Raw genomic sequence first — 22,405 nt, 5'->3', positions numbered from 1 at the left:
AGGAGCACCGTTCATATAGGATAGTTAGTGAATGGTGGATCCATGCTGTGAAGTCTCTCCTTCTCTGTCTCCCTCTCCCTCTCTATCTGTATCTGAAGTTGAAAGGGAAAAAGAAAATCAGAAAACACTGCAAAAGCATAGATGTGAAACCCTGATGCCAAAAACAAACAAAAACCTTGTCCTGACCCATAAGGATCACGTCCATTTAGTTATCAAACCCAAAGACTCCAGATTAACCAAAAGTGTGCATCTGATAGCACGAATATATAGTGATACATCCAATTATCTAATCACAGATATATCTAATAATGGAACACTTGTATTGCTTCCTTGAGTCTGAATCAAGATCATGTGAAAATTTACAATTATACCCATTTAATATCGAGTTGATATTTCAAACCACTTCAGTCTCATACAAATCGAACAAAATCCCCCCTCCTGCTCTTAGGTGAGCTAGTCTATATTTTAAACCACTCAAAATTACTCATATATGTCATGTGCCTGATGTCATATACTGCTGGATATCATTAAAAATTATTTAATTTAGGGGTCAGGTGGTGGCGCACCTGGTTAAGCGTCACACACTACAGTTCGCAAAGACCAAGGTTCAAGCCCCTGGTCCCCACCTGCCGGGGAAAACTTCACGAGTGGTGAAGCAGGGCTGCAGGTGTCTCTCTGTTTCTTTCCCTCTCTATCTCCCTCTCCCCTCTCAATTTCTCTCTGTCTCTATTAAATAATTAATAATTTTAAAAATTAAAATTTAATTTTTAAATGATGAAATTTAGTTACCAGTATTATGGTGTTTTAAAAAGAGAAACTGAATCCTATTTGTGCATGCAAGTAGAGATCAAGCAGTTAATCTGAAGAGAAATAATGTTCACAGAAGCTGATCTTTCTTACCTTTCTTTTTTAAAAAAAAATATTGACAAAACCATAGGATAAGAGGGGTACAGCTTCACACAGTTCCCACCACCAGACCTCCGTATACCAACCCCTCCCTTGATAGCTTTCCTACTCTTTAACCCTCTGGGAGTATGGATCCAGGATCACTTGTGGGTGCACAAGGTGGAAGGTCTGGCTTCTGTAATTGCAACATGGACGTTGACAGGTCGATCCATAATCCCATCCTGTCTCTCTCTTTCCCTTTCTTACTTTTTTTGTTGTTTACTCAGAGAGTATTGTAGCAATACAGATTGGGCAATTTTCTTTTTCTTTTTTTTTTATGAATCCCGTGCTCAATTTATGAAAGCCATTTTGCAACCCATCTACATGCAGTAAACCTTTAAGGCTTTGAGGTTCCGTCATTTACCTTGATCACGATTATTTATAGTCCCTTTAGAAAAGGCCCTTTACTGGTTTAGCTCTCAAGCACAGCAGTGTCATGTTTGCAGCCGTCCGGTATAGTGCTGTTTGAGTCATGATGGTAAGAGAGGGCATAGATCGCCTTGCAGCCAGTGTTGAGGTATTAGGGTGTGGTTAATACTGGGGAAGAATTAGGACTCTTGGATTCAAAACCTGCACTTCACCCTGTGTAATCCTGGCTATTTATACTTGTTGGTGTTCAGCTTGCTCTCTTACAAAGAAGGAATAATACTCCTATCAAAAGATAATAAATATTAGGGGAATGTTACCAGAAGACTCTGAACTCTAATTCCAACAGGACACAGAGAAAGAAGAGGGAGGGGTAAAAGGGCAGGTGGCACTCAGAAGTAGTAGGTGTGACTTAGAATGGGAGAGAAGGCAGGATCATAGAAAAAAAAAAAAGGGCAAATATATACATAAGTATAGATGGATAGTGGTAGAAATAGTAGTCAACCCATATCTGAGATCTTGGGAGAACTGCTGCAGTTTCTAATGAAGGGAATGGGGAATACAGAGCTCTGGTGGTGGGAAAGGTGTGAAACTATATCCCTGTTATCTTATAATTTTGTAAATCAATATTAAATCACTGATAAAAATGTAAGATAATAAATAATATAGAGACCAATTGAAGTACTCTGTGTGTCAGTATGAGTGTAAGTTCTAGAGAGGAAATTGCTTTACAAACTAATGGTCTTGAACATAAATAACTATCGACCACATACTGCATTCCCCTACTCTAATGCATGTGAGAATATCAAGTGAGAGCAAAGATCTTTGCCTGATCACCAATGGCACGCAATGAAGTATTTGTCGTTCTAGTGAATAAGTTGAAAGTCACTGTGCCATGCATGGTATAGAATAAGTAGTATGTCATCCCAGTCCTCCCAGGATATGTAGTTTGGTTAAGATGGTGAGTCATAAATACACAAAAGAGCAAGATGAGTTAAATTAACTTTCTAGACAAGAGAAATAATATAGTTCATTAAGTGTGTCTGAGCCCCTAACCAGATAATGGATTCACGGGAACCTTTCCTCTTCGTTTGTCAATCCTCAGCCTCACTCCCACCATGGCATATACTCTGTGTCAGACACCAGTCATCTGAAGTAGACGCCAGTTTGTAAGAATTTAGTTTTGGGGAGTCGGCCTGCAGCGCAGCAGGTTAAGTGCAGGTGGTGCAAAGCACCAAGGACCAGTGTATGGATCCTGGTTCGAGTCCCCAGCTCCCCACCTGCAGGAGAGTCGCTCCACAGGTGGTGAAGCAGGTCTGCAGGTGTCTTTCTCTCCCCCTCTCTGTCTTTGCCTCCTGTCTCCATTTCTCTCTGTCCTATCCAACAACAACGACATCAGTAACAACAACAACAACAAAACAACAAGGGCAACAAAAGGGAATAAATACATATTTTTAAAATTAAAAAAAATTAGTTTTGGTGTATGCAGTGAAAGGGATTGTGAAGACATGTCAAGTTAAAGGAACCAATACAAGGTGGCAAGGACCTCAGAGAGAAGCAACATCAGGGAGTATTGCCACTCAAGGGGTGAAGGGCAAGTGGGAAGGCAGGAGTGTGATGGGGCCTGATGAGGGCTGGAATTAAAACACATGAATCTCTGTCATCACGTAAGTCCAAGTGGAGCCATGCAAGTCTAACTCACTGGGGAGCTCTCCTGTCAAGAAGTCAGCAGGCATGAAAAAGGGTTTGGCTTTGTGTATGCGTGTGTGGTGGGGGAGGGGGGGTGGCTTCTCTTGAGGGTCTGAGGGAAGAATTCCATCAGTCCAAAATGCTGACTTTCTGAAACTCAGATGTATCTTTTCTACCTTTGCAAGAAACACAGTGAATAAGTGTGCAATGGCTAAAATGTCTTCCTTGACTCCTTGGCACTTACCATGGACAGCCTTCACAAGGTACAGAACAGGAGAAAATGGACTATGCCCTCAACAACAAGCGGCGAGTCGTCCGCCTGGTTCTGCAGTGGGCCGCCATGTCTGGAGAGCTCCTCCAAGAGGATGATGTGGCCGTGGCTTTCTTGGAGGTATGTGGCCACGTATTTACTCTTAAATTGTTGTACAGTTCCGGGACTAACCAGAGGCGTGGCAGCTTCCTTGGAGAGATGATAATTGCAGATTCTAGACATGATTAACATGTTTGGGCATCCAAAAAGTACAATAAAGGAAATAAAGAAAAATGCCATCCAGTACCCTCCCACTCGAATTTAATAACTGGTAGCATTTTCATTTATTCTCTTAGTAGTAATCACATAGTTTTTGTTTGTTTACTTATATACCAGAGCACTGTTCAGCTCTGGTTTATCATGGTACTGGGGATTGAACCTGGGACTTTTGGTGCTTCAGGCATGGACGTCTTTTTGCATAATCATTATGCTTAGCCTGCCCTGTCTTCTGTTATTTACAGACTGCTTTATCCACTTAACTTTGCATAAGGATTTTTCTGTGTTAGTACAATCTTTATAACATCCTATAATGAAATTTGATAACAAAGATGTCTAATGGCCATTGAATAGCTAGATCACAGATTTATTTATTTATTCCCATATTTTTGCTATTTATTACAGGGAAGGAAAAGCTAGAAACAATATAATTGTGCATTGTACATTTTGTGCAAACTAGTCTGGCCTTGGTTACATTACAAAAGGTGGGATTATGGAATTATTGAATCAAAGTAAAGGGGCAGTTGTTTGTTTTACTTGAGTGAAGTTGATCATTTTATTGTGAATTACTGAGGTCACTAGGCACTTCTGAAGGGGCTTAGACTGTGTTTGAAGCTCAACTTCCTTTTCCTCTCATGGCTCCATTCCCACACTGACCCTAGCATTTAATCCCTGATGACTCATTCTCTCCTCCAAAACTGAGATGAGGAATTTATTTCTGTGTAGGCAAAAGGCAATCTGGCTTCTGTTTCAAATGGAACTATTTTATGTATGAGAATGAATTATCTAGAAAGAGCATACCCCCCCTCTCTTTTTTGTTTTTTCTTTATTGTTATTTTTTTTTTAGATTTTTCTGTCTTGGAACTTGTAACACTTAGTAGGCAGAGAGATGAAGTGGGCAGGGAAAATGTACTGTGACCGTCCCTATGGAAGAAAGCATTGCAGTAAAAAAAAAATACATGTCATTTTTTCACCTGAGTACTGCTCGGTTTTGGCTCATGGTATTGAAAGGGATTGAGCCTGGGATTTAAGAAACTAAGGCATGAAAGTCTTTTTGCATAACCACTAAGTTATCTTCCCAGCCTGGATTGACATATTTGAACCTCTAAAGGTTAATAGGCACTTGGGTCATAAGTTGACTCATGACCTCTACCCAGTGAGGAAGGGACCATTTTGTAGTTAAACCAATGTAGTGGTAAAGCTGGCATGACCACATTTCTCATCTTCTGCTGTGGTAGACATTGCATCTGAGCAGAGCAGGACATGTCTGCTGCTGCTCCTTCATCAGTTTCCATGACATCAGTAGAGTCAGGTTGGTGGGGGCTGGGTGGTGATGCGCCAGTTAAGCGCACATAGTAGGAAAACGCAAGGACCCACGCAAGGATCTGGGTTTGAGCCGCTGCTCCCCACCTGCAGGGGATCGCTTCACAAGCTTTGAAGCAGGTTTGCAGGTGCCTATCTTTCTCCTTCTCTGTCTTCCCATTCTCTCCCAATTTCTCTTTATCCTATTCAATAAAATGGAAAAAATGGCCACCAGAAGCAGTGATTCCTAGTGCCTGGAACCAAACCCCAGTGATAACCCTGGAGGCAAAAAAAAAAAAAAAAAAAATCAGGTTGGTGACACAAATTCGGCATAAATTCAGGACAATACTAACAGCCCTACCTGCGTTCTTATCACTAGCAGTCAAACACAATTTATTTATCACTAGTGATAAATAATCAACAGGGCAGGCAAAATGGCTCATCTGGTTAGTGCACCTGCTTTGTCATGTGGTGGCCCAGGCCTAAGCCCAGCCCCCACTGCACTTGAGAGAACTCTGGTGCTGCAGTATCTTTCCTTCTACCTCACTATCTCTGTCAGTACTGAAAAACGTCAGCCAGGAACAATGAAACTCTGGCAATGACTATACATATCAGTATCACAGTGTGCAAGGGCCAAGGGCCAAGCCCCTAGTCCCCACGTGCAGGGGGAAAGCTTCACGAATGGTGAAGCAGAGCTGTAGTTGTGTCCCTGCCTTTCTCCCTCTCTATCCCCTCTCAATTTCTGTCTCTTGTCAATAATAAGTAAAATAAAATTTAAAATTTTTAAATATATTAAAATCAGCAACAAATGGTCAAATAATATACAAAATAAAAGTCATATTTCTCTAAGAATACTGAAGGAGAAAAGGTGCTCCTACAACATACACTATAGAATGACCCATTTCAGGAGTCGGGCGGTGGCGCAGTGGGTTTAGCGCAGGTACTGCAAAGCGCAAGGACCGGCATACAGATAGCAGTTCGAGCCCCCAGCTCCCCACCTGCAGGGGAGTCACTTCACAATCGGTGAAGCAGGTCAGCAGGTGTCTGTCTTTATCTCCCTCTCTCTGTCTTCCCCTCCTCTCTCCATTTCTCTCTATCCTATTGAACAACAACAACAGCAATAACAGCATCAATAATAACTACAATAATACAACAATAAGGGCAACAAAAGGGAATAAATAAATTAATAAAGAAAAATATTTTTTAAAAAATGACTCATTTGAAAACTTTGTACTACATTGCCATTGTCTGAAAAATTCATTTGCAATTTTAAAAACCAATTTTAAACTTTCTGATTATTGTCAAATATAGGTAGCACACAGTTTCCCACTTTAACCATTTTAAAATCTGCCAAGCGGTGAATTTACTCACATCGACATTGCTGTACATTCACTACCAATATCTGTTTCCAGAATGTTCTTTTTTCTACTTGAAATTTTGAATTTAAACATAGTGCATGAAACCATGGTCTGGGGGTGCTAGTGAACCTGGTGACATGTCTTCGTAGCTCTGCAGAATTATCTACCGTTTGCTGTTCTTGTTAAAAGCCTCTGACCTTTGCCAATTACAGGAATTTTATGTGTCTGTGTCAGATGATGCCCGGATGATTGCTGCTCTCAAGGAGCAACTGCCTGGGTTGGAGAAGATTGTCAAACAAATGTAAGGAAGGGCTGGGCTTGGGGGTATGTTTTCATCAAGTGAGTGCCTGCCTCTAGAGCCCAACATTTACCAAAATGTTCCTTAACTCCCAAAGGTGAAAGCTCTTTTCTTTTTCTTTTGTTTTTTTTCCCCAGTGACAAAAAAGTTTTCATATTTGAGTAAAGTAAGTCTCAGGAACAGGTGGGACCATAAGGCCAGATGAACAGCTGGGATTCTGCTCAGCTGCCTTCCGTGCATTCTGGATTACTAAGAGAGGACGTTGGAAGAAGGTTCTCCTTTGAGGCATCTAAATAAACTTGGGTCTTTTTGGTTTAGAGACATGACTCCAAGGGGGCTGGCTGGAGGGTGGCACACCTGGTTAAGCACACACAGATCTGGGTTCAAGCCCCCAGCTTCCCCACCTGCAGCAGAGACGCTTCATGAGCAGTGAAGCAGGTCTGCAGGTGTCTGTCTTTCTCTATCCCTCTCTATCTCCCCCTCCTGTCTCAATTTCTTTCTGTCACATCCAATAAAAATGTCCACCAGGAGCAGTGGATTTGTAGAGTTGGCACTGAGCCCCAGTGATAATCCTGAAGGCAAAAAAAAAAAAAAAAAAAAAAAAGACATGACTTCAATAATAAAATAGTTAGTGGAACATAAAGATTTGAGGGAAATCACTCCTGGTCCCTCCACCCACCCACCTGCAGGAGGAAAGCTTCACAAGCGATGAAGCAGGTTGCTCCCCTCCTCTCTTCCTACCTTTTTCTTCTTCTTGATTTCTTTATTTCTATTCACTAAATGAATGGGGAAAATGTACTGTGTGCTGCCAAAAGATATTGATGGTAAATATTTGTGCCCTCTCAGTGAAGGCATATATTTTCACATGCTGTTCTTTGAGCCATTGTTTAAGTACTGGAGAGAGGGTCTTTTTTAAAAAAAATATATTTGTTGTCTTCTATTTCATTGAGTGTATTCTTCCCAAGATTCATCCATGTTACAAATGGAAAGAGCTCATCCTTTTAATGACTGTGTAGTATTCTGTTGGGTACATAACAACTAATATATATATAAAATGGAAACACTGACAAGACCATAGTATAAGAGGGGTACAATTCACACCACCAAAGCTCCTTATCCCCTCCCCTCCCCTGATAGCTTTCCTATTCCTTATCCCTCTGAGAGTATGGACCCAGGGTTATTATGGAGCACAGAAGGTGAAAGGTCTGGCTTCTGTAATTGTTTCCCTGCAGAACATGGGCATTGACGGGTCAATCCATAATCCCAGCCTGTTGTAGAGAGGATCTTCTATTAGATAGACTTTGAAATCTACAAACCTGGCTTTTAATGTAAGCTCAGCCAGCAACTTCCCAGTAAGAGCCGAATTCTTGGGGCTGGCTGGGTCATGTCACAATGTTCAAGGACCTGGGTTCAAGCCCCCAGTCCCCACCTGCAGAGGGAAGGCTTTGTGAGTGGGGAAACAGTGCTGCAGGTGTCTGTTTCTCTTCCTCTCTTTGTCCCCCTTCCCTCTCAATTTCTGGATGTCCCTAGTGCACAAATAAAGATGATATATTTTTTAAAAGGCGCTGACTTATTTGCTTTCTTCTCCAGGCTATTGGTATAAAATGAGTCTGCTAATAACTTCCTGAAAAGATGCTAAGATGTCATTTTCTAAAATCAGACCCAAAAAATTATATGCAAATTAAGCAACTTAAAATGACAGTACCAATGGTGTTAAATATTATGTTTTTCTGTATTTCTCATAGTTCAGAAGATGCAAAGGCTCCACAAAAGAAGGTAAGTGGCAATGGGTGGGGGACTCTCTAGTGGTCTTCTCCCCTTAGAATGACTGCTTTCCAGACATTTTGCACTATATCAAAGTGATATTTTAGCAATAATAGAATATGTTTTCTTCATTTCTCAACCCTGGCTTCCTCTGTGCTCAATTCTTCTCTAAATTGCTAATGTGCATTGGCCATTCTCCTCTGATGGCTGCTGCTGTTGTTATTTTCACAGCACAAAGTTCTTTTGCAACAGTTCAACACAGGTGATGAGAGATCCCAGAAGCGCCTGCCTGTGCGTGGCTCTGATGAAGGTGAGAATTCATGTCACCAGGGTAGTGTTGATTATTTAAAGTCAGTATAGGGTGGGGGAGATAGCATATGGTTATGCAAAGAGACTTTCATGTCATATCCAAGCCCTGCACCAGCGTAAGCCAGAGCTGAGCAGTACTGCAGTACTTTACTAAATACTCGCTGCCAAAGTCATTACCATGGACCCAAAGAATCCTCACTCCTTGGGAGGAGATGCCCTTTTTGTGTTTCAGTTCTTCGTGCCCTTGAATTCTGTCTGAAGTCATGGTGTTTCTTCATCCTTCCCTGGTTCTGCACCTGCCCCTTCCCACCCCTTCCCTTGAAGAAAAGGAAAATTACCTTAGGGAGCAGTCACCAGATGTGATCATTTGCGTACACCAAGTGTTGATTATGAAATTATTCCTGAAACCTACCTGATAATTATATGTTAAGTAAAAAAGAAAAAGAAAATACTGGCCACCTCTGGGAGGCGCTGGTGGGGAGGTGGTGGTGCTTTGCATGAGCCTTGTAGAGGTAAGATATCAGGGCACCTAAGACCATGGCTGTTGTCCAGGGGACAGGTGCTGACGTGGAGCACAGCCCCATCAGGAGCCCTCTGGGGAAGCACATACTGCCTGTACTAGGTAGCTTGCTTAATAAGTCTACAAAGAAGTAGAACCAGGCTTATGGCTTAGCAGTGGAGTGCATGCCTTCCATGCCTGAGACCCCAGGTTTGATCATTTGAACCATAGGCGAGTACCATGGACAGCGCACCAAGGATGGTTACATGCGCGTGTTACCATGCACAAGGACCCAGGTTCAAGCTCCTAACCTCCACCTGCAGGGAGAAAGCTTCATGAGTGGTGAAGCCGTGCTGTTGGTATTACTCTGTCTTCCTACATCTCTGTCCCCCTTCCCTCTAAATTTCCCTCTCTCCTATCAAAATAAATGAGTAATTTTTTTACAAGAAGAAAATGGTGGGGGGGCAGGTGGGGGGGCGCACCTGGTTAAGCACACTGCAGTGCACAAAGACCCAGGTTCAAGCCCCTGTTCCCCACCTGCAGGAGGAAAGCTTCATGAGTGGTGAAGTAGAGTTACAGGTGTCTCTCTGGCTCTCTCCCTCTCTATCTCTCCTGTCTCCATTTCTGTCTTTATCCAATAATAAATAAAATTGAAAAACAACTAAAGACTGGACTAATTTAATTTTTTAAATATGCGTCTCCAACTTGTAAATGCAAGTACAAGAAAAAGAAAAGAAGATGGTGGGGACCATCGTGTAATGGTGACGCACAAGATTCTCATGCCTGAGGCTTGGCGGGGACCATCATGTAATGGTGACGCACAAGATTCTCATGCCTGAGGCTTGGCATTCCCAGGTTCACTCCCCACCTACTTACTGTAAACCAGAGCTGATTAGTGCTCTGTAAAAAGGAAAAAAAAAAGTGCCACTCCATGGATGACAGAATGCTACTTTGGTGTTTCTCTCTCTCTCTCTTTCTCTCTTCCTCTCTCTCTCTCTCTCTCTCTCTCTCTCTCTCCTCTACCAGTTTCTTTTTCTGCCTCTTAAAAAAATATAGAATAAAAAAATAATTGGGCTGTGCACATACAAGGCCTTGGGTTTGTTCCCCAGTACCACATAGAAGTAAAAAAATCAGGGGTCGGGCTGTAGCACAGTGAGTTAATCTTTCTCTCCCCATCTCTGTCTTCCCCTCCTTTCTCCATTTCTCTCTGTCTTATCCGGCAATGACAACATCAATAACAATAATAATAACCACAACAATGATAAAAAACAAGGGCAACAAAAAAGGAAAATAAAATATTTTTAAAAAAAAAGAAATAAAAAAGCAATTCTAAAATCTTCATTTTGGGGGTCAAACGGTAGCACAGCAGGATAAGCACACATGGAGCAAAGCCCAAGGACCAGCATAAGGATTCTGGTTCAAGCCCCCTGCTTCCCACCTGTAGGGGTGTCGCCTCACAAGAGGTGAAGCAGGTCTGCAGGTGTCTTTCTCTCCCCCACTCTGTCTTCCCCTCCTCTCTCAATTTCTTTCTGTCCTATCCAACAATAACATCAATGGCAACAATAACAATAATGACACAATACTGACAACAACAAGGCCAACAAAATGGGAAAAAATGACCTCCAGGAGCAGTTGATTCATGGTGCAGGCACTGAGCCCCAGCAATAAACCTGGAGGCAAAAAAAAAAAAAAAAAAAACTTACTTCATTTTAAGTCACAAATGAGTCCTGTTACTTTGTAGTACTTCTTAATCCAAGAATTACAGTAATTGAAATTCCTTCCAGGATTTGTTTGTTCAGCAGTGAGCCTGGGGATACCATCTGGGGGTCCACAGAATAAAAAACTGTCTGGGAGTCCAGTGGTAGCACAGCGGGTTAAGTGCACGTGGTGCAAAGTGCAAGGACTGGCTCAAGGATCCCAGTTCAAGCCCCTGACTCCCCACCTGCAGGGGAGTCGCTTCACAGGCGGTGAAGCAGGTCTGCAGGTGTCTATCTTTCTCTCCCCTTCTCTGTCTTCCCCTCCTCTCTCCATTTCTCTGTCCTATCCAACAATGATGACATCAGTAACAATAATAACTACAACAATAAAACAACAAGGGCAACAAAAGGGAAATTAAATATTTTTTTAAAAAAAAGAATGAAAAACTGTCTGAGGTAGGCCCAGCTCCAGAGCACACAAACCACCAAACAAGTGGACAGCAATGTCCGCCCCAGGTGGAAGCAGAGGTTGACTCTAACCACTACACTGGACAGTGCTAATATGGTCACTGTGCAATCCAGTACTTCCTGTATGGTGCAAAAAATAAAAAAGACTCAGAGACAAAGACAGATCCAGAAAACAGGGCTAAACATACTTGCCACTTTTTCTCATGCTCTGTGTGCGGTTATCACAGATATCTAGTGTTTGTTTGGGGTTGGCAATGTGTGTACCTATTCTTAGACTAATGCTGAAGTAAGAAGTTCTAGAGGGGGGAAGGCAGAGGTGCAGACAGGCGAAGAAATCCAACGGTAAGGATGGCCAGATGATGCCATTTTGGGACAATGTCTAGACTATTTTATCTACTTTGGAGAATGTCTATTTTGCATAGCTGATGGTTTTATTAAGAAGTCCCCCAGAGCCACTGACCACTTTGTTATTACCTTCCCAATAGTTCTCTTTAAGGTGTATTGCTTGGACCACACCTACACAACCATTCGGGTGCCCGTGGCTGCCTCAGTGAAGGAAGTCATCAGCGCGGTTGCCGACAAATTGGGTTCCGGGGAAGGCCTGATTATAGTCAAGATGAGTTCCGGAGGAGGTAACAGCCCTCATTAGTACTTGGTGACTGCCAATCAGAATATCCTGGCAGAGCAGCAATCCCTTCGAGAGCTAGCTGGACCCTTCCCAGCTAATCCAAAGGAATAAATTGGTGCTGTGTGCTAGTGTCCTCTCTCAGGTAGTTTCCTACTCCAAGTCAGACAAAGGTGAAGTGATCTGTCCTCTGCAGACAGAACTGAGGGCTCTGGGGTGGGTGTCAGCCTGAAGTTCTTTCTGTATAAATCCTGTGTCGAGCTTCAGGCCTGGTATTCTCTGCCAAACAAAATGGGCCCACAGAGGCCATCTTGACAGCAAAGGGATCCTTCAGGATCAGTGAGATCTTTTTGCCAGATTGAAGGCAATTGATTCCACTGAAATTGGATATCAGTTTGTTCAACTTCTAGTAAAGTTCCCTTGGTTTACATCATTGTATAGGTTGCAGGTCTGCATCACTACAGCTCAGCCTCTCTGTTCGCTACATCTGATCTCTAGCACAAGTTTAGTTTCTGTCCGGCAACTTTACTGGATGTTCCCACCTCCCATCTCCCACCCTCTTTGATAACCACCACTGTGTTCTAATAATCTGAGATGCAGGTTTTGTTGTTTCATGTATTTTCTTTTAAGTTTCAAATGTACAACTTCAGGTCTTCACAACTATGAACTACATTATAATCAAAAGTCTAGTTTCCCTGCATCATTATCCGGTTTATCCCTTGACCTGAAAATTTGCACCTACATCTTAGATTCCCAAGATAACTCTTTCCATTTCTGTCCCAACCACACAGGTATCATAATGTCTGTGCTCACTGGTCCCTTTGTCACATTCCCCTCACAGGTATCCTAGGCCCATTCCCTTCTTCCCTTCGGATCTTCACCTAGAATCCAACATCTCACAGAACCCTACCTTTCTTTACTTGATTTCTTTTCTAAAGTGGAAACCTCTCCCCATTACAAACAGCACCTAGCTTCCTTCCCTGCTATTTTTCCTCCTCACCACAGTTCACCCTCTGATATATTTCTCTTTTTCACTTCTCTGCAACTCCCACTAGGATGTAAGTTCTTTTTTCATTGGGACCTCCAAGCCCACAGAGCCATATCTGGCATGTTATCCATGTTAAGTAAATATTTATTCAATGTATCACTCTTTAAATATGACAGATTTAGTCTTGATCATCTAACTATCCTCCAAATTCAAGAACGAGTGGAGAAGCAACCATACACTTTGCACATAAAGTTGTGAGAGATCTCGGAGACCCCCCTCCAGTTTTCCGATAGTATTCTTTCCATCTCCATAGTGCAGGGCATTCTTACCATCTGGAAACATAACTTGTCATATAAATGGCAAGTGCAAGTTTTATATGTAATTATGGCTGTGAGACAGAACTGAGTGAATGGAGCCTAGAATATTTCCATTCCTGTCTCGTGGTCATTTGTGATGGCATTCTGAGTCTTGTGTGCCTGTGGAAATGATGGTTTTTTATTCAGTGGGTCCCTTCAGTTATGCAGACACTCTGCCTGTTCTGGTAATTCAGCAAGCTGGCAATTTGTTGGTGTGATTAGGGCAGTGCAGCAAATCTCAGATGCATTTAATAGGCAATCTCATGCTTTTTATGTTCACAGAAAAGGTGGTGCTCAAACCTAATGATGTTTCAGTATTTACAACGCTCACCATTAACGGACGCCTGTTTGCTTGCCCGCGAGAGCAATTTGATTCACTGGTAGGTGTGGACGGGCTCCTCAGAGCAACGTCTGCAATCAGAAAAACTTGTCTGGAGCTTAATTTTGCAGTCACATGAACCTAGTTGCTAAAGAGTCTTGAATGCTCCTCGGCTCTTTCTTTTTCTACAGTCTATTAGGTAAGCCTCAGGTGTTCGCTTGAGATGTTCTGTGCTTTAGATTTTCTTTTGTGGAAATTAACCAAGTAGCACCGCTGATGGGGCATAATTCAGCTTTCAGAGCCCTTTATAGTAATTCACCTCCTTGAAATGCCCCCAATTTAAATATTAATGCTAAAATCTGAATGCCTAGACCAAAGATGGGGGGAGAAAAGGTTTAAAGATAAGTCATCAAGATGTCTTTCTGCTTCGTAGAGGGATGTAAAAACACAAAGCCTCTCTCCAGTCTAAGGAAAAATGCTGCTGGCTGAAAGGCTCTCTCTCTCGTGGACAAACTATCAGAGACCAACATCTTCCCTAGCTTCCACAGTGTGTGACCCCAACCCACAGAGCTCTCTGTCTATAAAGAATTCATTCTCCTCACTTGGCAGTGGCTCACCCAGTAGAGCACACACATGTGCAAGGATCTGGGTTCAAATCCCTGGTCCCCTCCTGAAGGGGGCAAGTTTGACATGCACTGAAACAGTGCTGTAGGTGTCTCCGTTTCTTTCTCCCTCTGTCTCCCCCTTCCCTCTCAATTTCTCTTTGTTTCTGTCAAACGACAAGAAAGGAAGGAAGAAAGGAAAGAAGGAAGAAAGGAAAGAAGGAAGGGAGAAGGAGCCAGGTGGTAGTGCAGGGGCATAAGCACACATGGCACGAAGCAAAAGGACTGGCTCAAGGATCCCGTTCGAGCCCCTGACTCCCCATCTGCAGGGAGGTCGCTTTACCGCTCATCTGAAGGTGTCTGTCTTTCTCTCCCCCTCTCTGTCTTCCCCTCCTCTCTCCATTTCTGTCTGTCCTATTCAACAACAATGATGTCAATAACAATAATAATAATAACCACAACAAAAATGAGACAAGAAGAGCAACAAAAAGGGGGGGTGGGGATATCCTCTAGGAACAGTGGATTTGTGAGGCAGTCACTGAGCCCCAGCAATAACCCTGGAGGCAAAAAAAAAAAAGAAAGAAAAGAAAAAAAGAAAGAAAGAAAGAAAGAAAGAAAGAAAGAAAGAAAGAAAGAAAGAAAGAAAAAAGAGAAAGGAAAAGGAAGGAAAGGAAAGGATGGATTTGTGGTGGATTCATTTTGCAGACACCCAGCTCTGGTGATAATCCCTGGTGTCAATAAAATTAATTTATCAATTATAAACAAAAAGCTTGTGAGGTCAGTTCAGAAGATAGGAAATAATTTGTGCCATCTCTGGACACACCACACTAAGAAATGTGCACCACAAGAGCTGGTGCATTACACTTTGAGGAGAAATTTATGTACATACAGGATGCATGACTCCATTTAAGTTTAACAAATTAGATATTACACGTAAACCAGGATTCCCTCCCTTGGATTTTTGGGCTTGTTTTGACTTCATCATAATTCTGATTTCCTGGTTTACGCAAGTTGTTTTGTACAGAAGTGGATCTTGCAATATCTTGAGTTCACTAGAAGAGTAACTCAGCAAATGCTGCCTTAGTTCTCTTAGTAATGCTTCATCCGATGAGGTTCTGAGCATCCCTGGTTTTCCTCCACCACCAAAGGTTAAGATTTTAGTCTGTTCATAGTCTTTTTTTTAAATTAATTTATTTATTCCCTTTTGTTGCCCTTGTTGCTTTATTGTTGTAATAATTATTGTTGTCTGTCTTCATTGTTGGATAGGACAGAGAGACATGGAGAGAGGAGGGGAAGACAGAGAGGGGGAGAGAAAGATAGACACCTGCAGACCTGCTTCACCGCCTGTGAAGCGACTCCCCTGCAGGTGGGGAGCCGGGGGCTCGAACCGGGATCCTTACACCGGTCCTTGTGCTTTGCACCACATGCGCTTAAGCCACTGTGCCACCGCCTGACCCCCTGTTCATAGTCTTTTTTCTTTTTTTCTTCCAGGGTTATTGGAGCAGAGGCTTGAACCCAGATGCTTGCATGGATCCTTGTGCTTAGTATTATGTGCGCTACACCCGGCCCCTTTCTTTCCTTTTTTTTTTTTTTTCTTTAAATTTATTGGCTAGAGACAGAGAGAAATCAAGAAGGAAGGGAGAAAATAAAGGAGGACAGAGACAGGAAGATACTTGCAACCCTACTTCACCACTGGTGAAACTTTCCCTCTGTAGGTGGGGACTGGGGCTTGAACCTGGGTCCTTGCACACTGTAATGTGTACATTTAACCAGGGGCACCACTGCTTGACCCCCTCCTTCCTTCCTCCCTTCCTCCCTCCCTCTCTTCCTTCTTTTTTTCTTCCTTTCTTTCGTTCTCCCTCTCTCCCTCTTTCTTCTCTCTCAGTCTATTTCCTCTCTCAAAAAAAAAAAAAAAGTAAAGAAAAAAGGGAGGGCTGGTTGGTGGCACACCAGGTTGAGCGCACATGTTACAGTGAAATGACCCAGGTTCAAGCCCCCACCTGCAGGGGGAAAGCTTTTCAAGTGGTGAAACAGTGCTGCAGGTGTCTCTCTATTTCTCCCCCTCTCTGTCTCTCAATTTCTGGCTGGCTCTATCCAATAAATAAATAAAGATAATAGAAAGGAAGGAAGGAAGAAAGAAGGAAAGAAAGAGAAAGAAAGAAAGAAAGAAAGAAAGAAAGAAAGAAAGAAAGAAAGAAAAGCTCTGAGTACGCTGTAGCCCTGTCAGAGGTGCTGTCTGATGTGTCTGCCATGTGGCTTTCCAGCCAGCTGGTTCTTAGCCACAGAGAACACAGCAGATGTAGTGTGTCTAGGTGGAGAATGTGGGCAGACTCCAGCTGCCTGTGGGGCTGATGCTAACCTTTTAAGCCTCTGTTTATTTGCACACCATTCTGCAGCCTTCCTTGTGAGAAGTCCTGAGTAATTGGAAGGAATTTGTTTTGCAACAAGTATCCAGGGCAGAAACTTGTTTTAACTTCTTCCCAATCAACACTCTGCTGTTCCCTGGACTGTGAGTTATGTCATCCTGCTCTGAAGTAGTTGAACCTCACCTGCCCCATAAAGCTATAGCATGGAACTCCTTTTCCAGTTTTCTAGTGATTTCTTTAAAAATACTCCTGTGAGGAAGAGTCAGAAACGGAGTGACTCTACAGTGCAGAATGTTGGCTAAACTCTCTGATCCGTCAACACATACTTCCGCAGTGTCTGATTTGTGCTTCTGATGAACTTGCTTCTGTGTGACATGACCCCAAGGCCTCTGTCCTTGGGACGATCACCATCAAGTTGGAAAAATGAATCCAAGAGGGCTGGACAATGGTGCACCCAGTTAAGCACACATATCACGTGCAAGGACCCAGGTTCTAGCCCCAGCTCCCCACTTATAGGGACAACGCTTCTTGAGTGATGGAATAGGTCTGTAGGTGTCTGTCTTTCTATCTTTCTTTCTATCTCCTTTTCCCCTTCTCAATTTCTCTGTCTTGTCAAATAAAAATGGAAAGGGAAAAAAAAACAGGAAACAATGAGAACTGGGAGCAGTGGATTCATAGTGCCGGCACTGAACACTAGCAATAGCGCTGATGGCAAAAAGTAAACAAAAACAAAACAGCACAAATAGCCCAAAACAGGAACAACGTGTAGTGCTTAATTGTATTATATGGAATTAATAGACTATCAGGGATTTCTCCTTATTGGTTCAAGGCTGAGATTCTGGAGCTTATACTTTCTGGATAGTCTATTTAAGCTTCAGTGTTAGTACAGAGAAATTTATACTAAAATCACACTGCACTGTAATTTGATTCTACTTTTTTAAAAATATTTATTCCCTTTGTTGCCCTTGTTGTTTTATTGTTGTTGTTATTGATGTCATTGTTGGATAGGACAGAGATCTTACACTGGTCCCTTTGCACTTTGTGCCACGTGCGCTTAACCCTCTGTGCTACCGCCCGGCTCCCTGGAGGAAGCTTCTAAATGCTGGGTCTGAAGATCTCCCCAGACACAGGTTGACTAGCTACAATTTCCTTTCCTTCTGCAGCTGCTATTGTGAACACTGCCCCCTTTACCCCTCTGAAGAACTGCACCTCCCACTCTGTTCCGGGACTTTGGATTTTCTCTCTCTCTCTCTCTCTCATATTTATTTATTCATTCCCTTTTGTTGTTCTTGTTGTTTTATTGTTGTTATTGATGTCATTGTTATTGGATAGGACAGCGAGAAATAGAGAGATGAGGGGAAGACAGAGAGGGGAAGAGAAAGACAGACACCTGCAGACCTGCTTCACCGCTTGTAAAGCAGCTCCCCTGTAGGTGGGGAGCCGGGGGCTCGAACTGGGATCCTTGCACCGGTCATTGCTCTTTGCACCATGTGCGCTCAACCTGCTGCGCTTAACCCAACTCCCTTGCTCTCTCTTTAGTACACCTGTCTCCCTGCCCCCTTCCTCGCAGCCTTATGGCCTTACATAGAGGAACTGATGAGCCCAACAAGTATATGGAAGATGCCAATATGAAGAAATATGCAAAATTCTTTTGTGGTGGGTGCTGGCCTGTCACTTTTGAATCTCTTTTGAGAGGATAACTGAAAAGACTTTCATATGAGTGGGCTCCAAGCCTCCGGTCTCTCTCCGTAGTAGCAGGCTGGTCCTTTTCTCCATGAACCACTGAAGAGGCAATTGAAGCGGCAAAGTGCTTCTCTATCTCAAGAAGAATTTGCACACTAAGTCCCAGCACCTCTCAGAAACATCTCTTTGGACCTTTTTCTTTAGCCACCCCATGGACATTTCCTGAAATGTGGCACAGGAGAGCTTATGTGGGGTCTCTATCACACAGATCTGAAAGCTGCCTGCCAGAGGCACAGGATCCCCTTTCTGATCCCTCTTTCTGATCTTGAGAGCTGATCTCTTTGTTAGGTCTGAATGGTGGTGACGAGGATACTTATTAACCTTCAAGATGAAGAAAGTAAGGCATAAATAAGGACAAGCTGGGGGCTGGGTGGTAGCACAGTGGATTAAGTGCACATGGCGCAAAGCGCAAGGACCGGCATAAGGATCCGGGTTTGAGCTCCCAGCTCCCCACCTGCAGGGGGCGTTACTTCACAAGTGGTGAAGCAGGTCTGCAGGTGTCCATCTTTCTCTCCCCCTCTCTGTCTTTCCCTCCTCTCTCAGTTTCTCTCTGTCATAACCTACAGCAATAACAACAACAATAACAATGATAACAACAAGGGCAACAAAAATAGGGGAAAAAAATGGCCTCTAGGAGCAGTGAATTCGTAGTGCAGGCACCGAGCCCAGTGGTAACCCTGGAGGCAAAAAAAAAAAAAAAAGGGACATGGGACATGTTGATTGTCGGGAGCAAATGGATGGCTGGAGTAAGCCTCCAGTCTAGCGCCCTTTTCTGTGTGTGGACTCCCACGCTCTCAGTGTCTAGCTCTGCAGTGGCAGTTGCAACACACTGTATTCTCACTATAGTCATCTGTCCCTCACTACACTACAAGGCCCATGACAGACAGACTCATTTTCAAGATTAGCCCAGAGGCAGAACCATCTGCAATGATACACTGAGTGACAGATGGGCACTAAGTAAAAGTCTAAGTAATCACTGAATGGATAAAAGTAGAATCAAGGGAGTCGGGCAGTAGCGCAGCGGGTTAAGTGCACGCGGCACAAAGCACAAAGACCGGCTTAAGGATCCCGGTTGTTCGAACCCCCGGCTCCCCACCTATAGGGCAGCCGCTTCACAGGCAGTGGAGCCGGTCTGCAGGTGTCTTTCTCTCCCTCTCTCTTGACTTCCCTTCCTCTCTCCATTTCTCTCTCTCTGTCCTACCCAAAAAAGATGACATCAATAACAACAATAATAACTACAACAATAAAAATAAGGGCAACAAAAAGGAAATAAATAAATAAATAAAGATTAAAAAATGGGAAGAGGGTCAGGGGGTGGCACGCCTGGCTAACTGCACAAAGCCCCAGGTTTGAGCCCTCACCCCCTCCTGCAGCGGGGACGCTTCATAAGCAGTGAAGCAGGTCTGCAAGTGTCTGTCTTTCTCTCCTCCTCTCTGTCTTCCCCTCCTCTCTCCATCTCTATCCTATCTAATAATGACGGCATCAACAACAACAACAATAATAACTACAGCAACAATGAAAAACAAGGGCAACAAAAGGGAAAATAAATAAATGAAAATAAATAAGAAAGAAACTTCCTCCAATTCTTCAATGTAAGACCTGCCCTGCTTGAAACCATTCTCGTTGTTTCCAAAAGTTGCTTGCTCATCAGCTTTGGGGTGGCTTTCTGAGTTACAAATTCTGGGATATTGGTTTGTCTTCCTTGTCCCAGTCCCTTGTATAAAGTAAATCAGGCACAGGAAATTTTAGTTCTTTTCTTTATTTATTATTGGATGGAGACAGAAATTGAGGCGGGAGGAATAGATAGAGAGGGAGAGAGACAGAGAGAGACCTGGAGCACTGCTTCACCACTTGTGAAGCTTTCCCCCTACAGGTGGGGACCAAGGGCTTGAACCTGGGTCCTTGCACAAAAATTTAATTGTTATATCCGCATATTGTATTGCCCATAGGAAATAAAGGCTGGCAGTAGCACACACTGTGCAAAGCATAAGGACCGGCTCAAGGATCCCAGTTCAAGCCCCTGTTCTCCACCTGCAGGGGTGGGGGTGGGGTCACTTCACAAACAGTGAAGCAGGTCTACAGGTGTCTGTCTTTCTCTCCCCCTCTCTGTCTTCTCCTCCTCTTTCAATTTTTCACTGTCCTATCCAACAACAGTAGCAGCAACAACAATTGGAAAAGACGGCTGCCAGGAGCAGTGGATTCATAGTGCAGGCACTGGGCCACAGCAGTAACCCTGGAGGCAAAAAAAAAAAAAAAAAAAAAGAAGGAAGGAAGGAAGGAGAAAGGAAAAGAAAGGAAAGAAATGGAAAGGAAAGAAATGGAAAGGAAAGGAAAGGAAAGGAAAGGAAAGGCATTTGTGTCTTCTGCATAAAAATCAAAGTTGCATTTCCAGAATCCTTTCCCTTCCCAGACTCTGTATTCAACATTAAGTGTCTGTCTGCTTTGAGAGTCTGATACATTTATGCATTACTATTCATAGACTCCCTTGCCAGAACAGGAAGGCCCAACTGTTGGAACAGTGGGAACTTTTGAACTGATGAGTTCCAAAGACTTAGCATACCAGATGACAATCTATGATTGGGAACTCTTCAACTGCGTGCATGAGGTAAGGGGCTGGATTGGGAACATTACAAACACTAGAGCAATGCAGAACGAAGCCTACTGCATTGCTCAACTGTAAATATTAGTACACACAGCAATATGAAACCCACATGGGAATTCTCTAAATACTGAGCCTGTGAATACGACCTGTGTAAAGTCTATGTGTGGTAGAGAAAAGCCTTTATGATTTTCAGTAAGCTATGTCTTCTTGAGTATATTACCCAGTAGCACCTAGTTTATAGATTTAACAAGGCTCATTGAAGCCCCTCAGATCTGCAATAAAAGTTGAATCTTGGTCAGTGGTTGTATTTACATTTGATGACCTTTCTCAGTTTATCTTCACAAACGGAGAGGGTTAAGTGCTGTTTTGATTCTGGGACAAAGGAGTGAAATTGTTTTTCCTTTTTTTCCTAGCTGGAGCTAATCTATCACACATTTGGAAGGCATAATTTTAAGAAGACCACAGCTAACTTGGATTTGTTCCTGAGGAGATTTAATGAAATTCAGTTTTGGGTTGTCACTGAAATCTGCCTTTGTTCTCAGCTCAGCAAACGTGTTCAGCTCTTAAAGAAATTTATTAAGATAGCAGCCCAGTAAGTATTGCTAGTTTAGGATGAGAAAAATATTTGAGGGGCATTCTTATGTTCCCCTAATAGTGCAAGACATATGATCTCTTTATGCACAAGGACCAACCACAGAGGCTTATTTTGATAGAGTGTAAATTACATCTAGTTTTTGTAATATTTGACATTAGCATGTAAATTAACATCTTGCAGCTCTGATGCTGGAGTCAAACTGTAATCTTTCCTCCTCCTCCTCCTTCTCCTCCTCCTTTTCTTCCTCCTCCTCTTCTTCTTCATCTTGGAATTACTCAGACTTTGTACCTTCTTGGATCTCAGGAGTCTTTCAGTAAGCCAAGTTCTGGGGTAGAAAGTTCTGTTAAAAAGGTTTGTCAGTGTGCATTGTAGCACGTTCCTGCCAGTAGAGGGCAGTGGAAACATGCGTGTGCAGCAGCACTTCCAACTCAGCCAGAATAAAATCAATAAAATGCATAAAGGCAAGCCAACCCAGTACATGAAAATCATCTCCATAAGCAGAAAAAAGCTAGCATCTTATAAATATTCTATTTAACAGCACTTCATGGGAAACAATTTATTTACTGCAGGGACCAGTTAGATTGCTCCCTGACATGAATTTAATCTTCTCTTGCTATTTAGATATGCCTGACAACCTCCTGTTTACTTTCATGTTTTTGGTATCACCACAATGCTAAAAATAAAATGCTAAATGCAGCTTGTGCCTGGGAGGCTTCTTTCCTTTCTAAAGGCAGAGAGATCTAGCACAGGAAGGTGGGAGGCATAAGGGATCCCAGCTAGGCAGTTTTCTTGAGCCAAATAGTTTAGATCCCATACAGAGTCTGATTTCCAGAGCTAGACAAAGAAGCAAATACTGCTTGACATTTTACACATATCAGCTTGCCAAGGGCCTTGGATTATTTTGCCAAAAGTTGGAGGGTTCAACAGAAAACCCAAATCCCTTGGATTCAAATGCAAGTATCTCTTAATTTGGAAAATATGCTTGGGA

At 42.9% G+C, this 22,405-nt stretch overlaps 1 protein-coding gene across 2 annotated transcripts in view; it reads left to right on the top strand.

Annotated features, from left to right (window-relative positions):
- The window catches only part of RAPGEF4 (Rap guanine nucleotide exchange factor 4), a 375,319-nt gene that overhangs the window by 321,146 nt on the left and 31,768 nt on the right, over positions 1 to 22,405 (top strand). For both annotated transcript variants that reach the window (XM_060177704.1, XM_060177705.1), the window contains 8 exons: positions 3,241 to 3,391; positions 6,399 to 6,487; positions 8,230 to 8,260; positions 8,480 to 8,558; positions 11,707 to 11,853; positions 13,473 to 13,570; positions 20,700 to 20,825; positions 21,236 to 21,414. In XM_060177704.1, the coding sequence (XP_060033687.1) occupies positions 3,241 to 3,391; positions 6,399 to 6,487; positions 8,230 to 8,260; positions 8,480 to 8,558; positions 11,707 to 11,853; positions 13,473 to 13,570; positions 20,700 to 20,825; positions 21,236 to 21,414 (900 nt within the window). The remainder of the gene's footprint in view (positions 1 to 3,240; positions 3,392 to 6,398; positions 6,488 to 8,229; positions 8,261 to 8,479; positions 8,559 to 11,706; positions 11,854 to 13,472; positions 13,571 to 20,699; positions 20,826 to 21,235; positions 21,415 to 22,405) is intronic.

The sequence above is a fragment of the Erinaceus europaeus genome, chromosome 18 (genome assembly GCF_950295315.1).
Source record: "Erinaceus europaeus chromosome 18, mEriEur2.1, whole genome shotgun sequence".
NCBI lineage: Eukaryota > Metazoa > Chordata > Mammalia > Eulipotyphla > Erinaceidae > Erinaceus > Erinaceus europaeus.
Note: the sequence above shows the minus strand (reverse complement) of the source record. Positions and strands in the feature narration are given on the sequence as shown.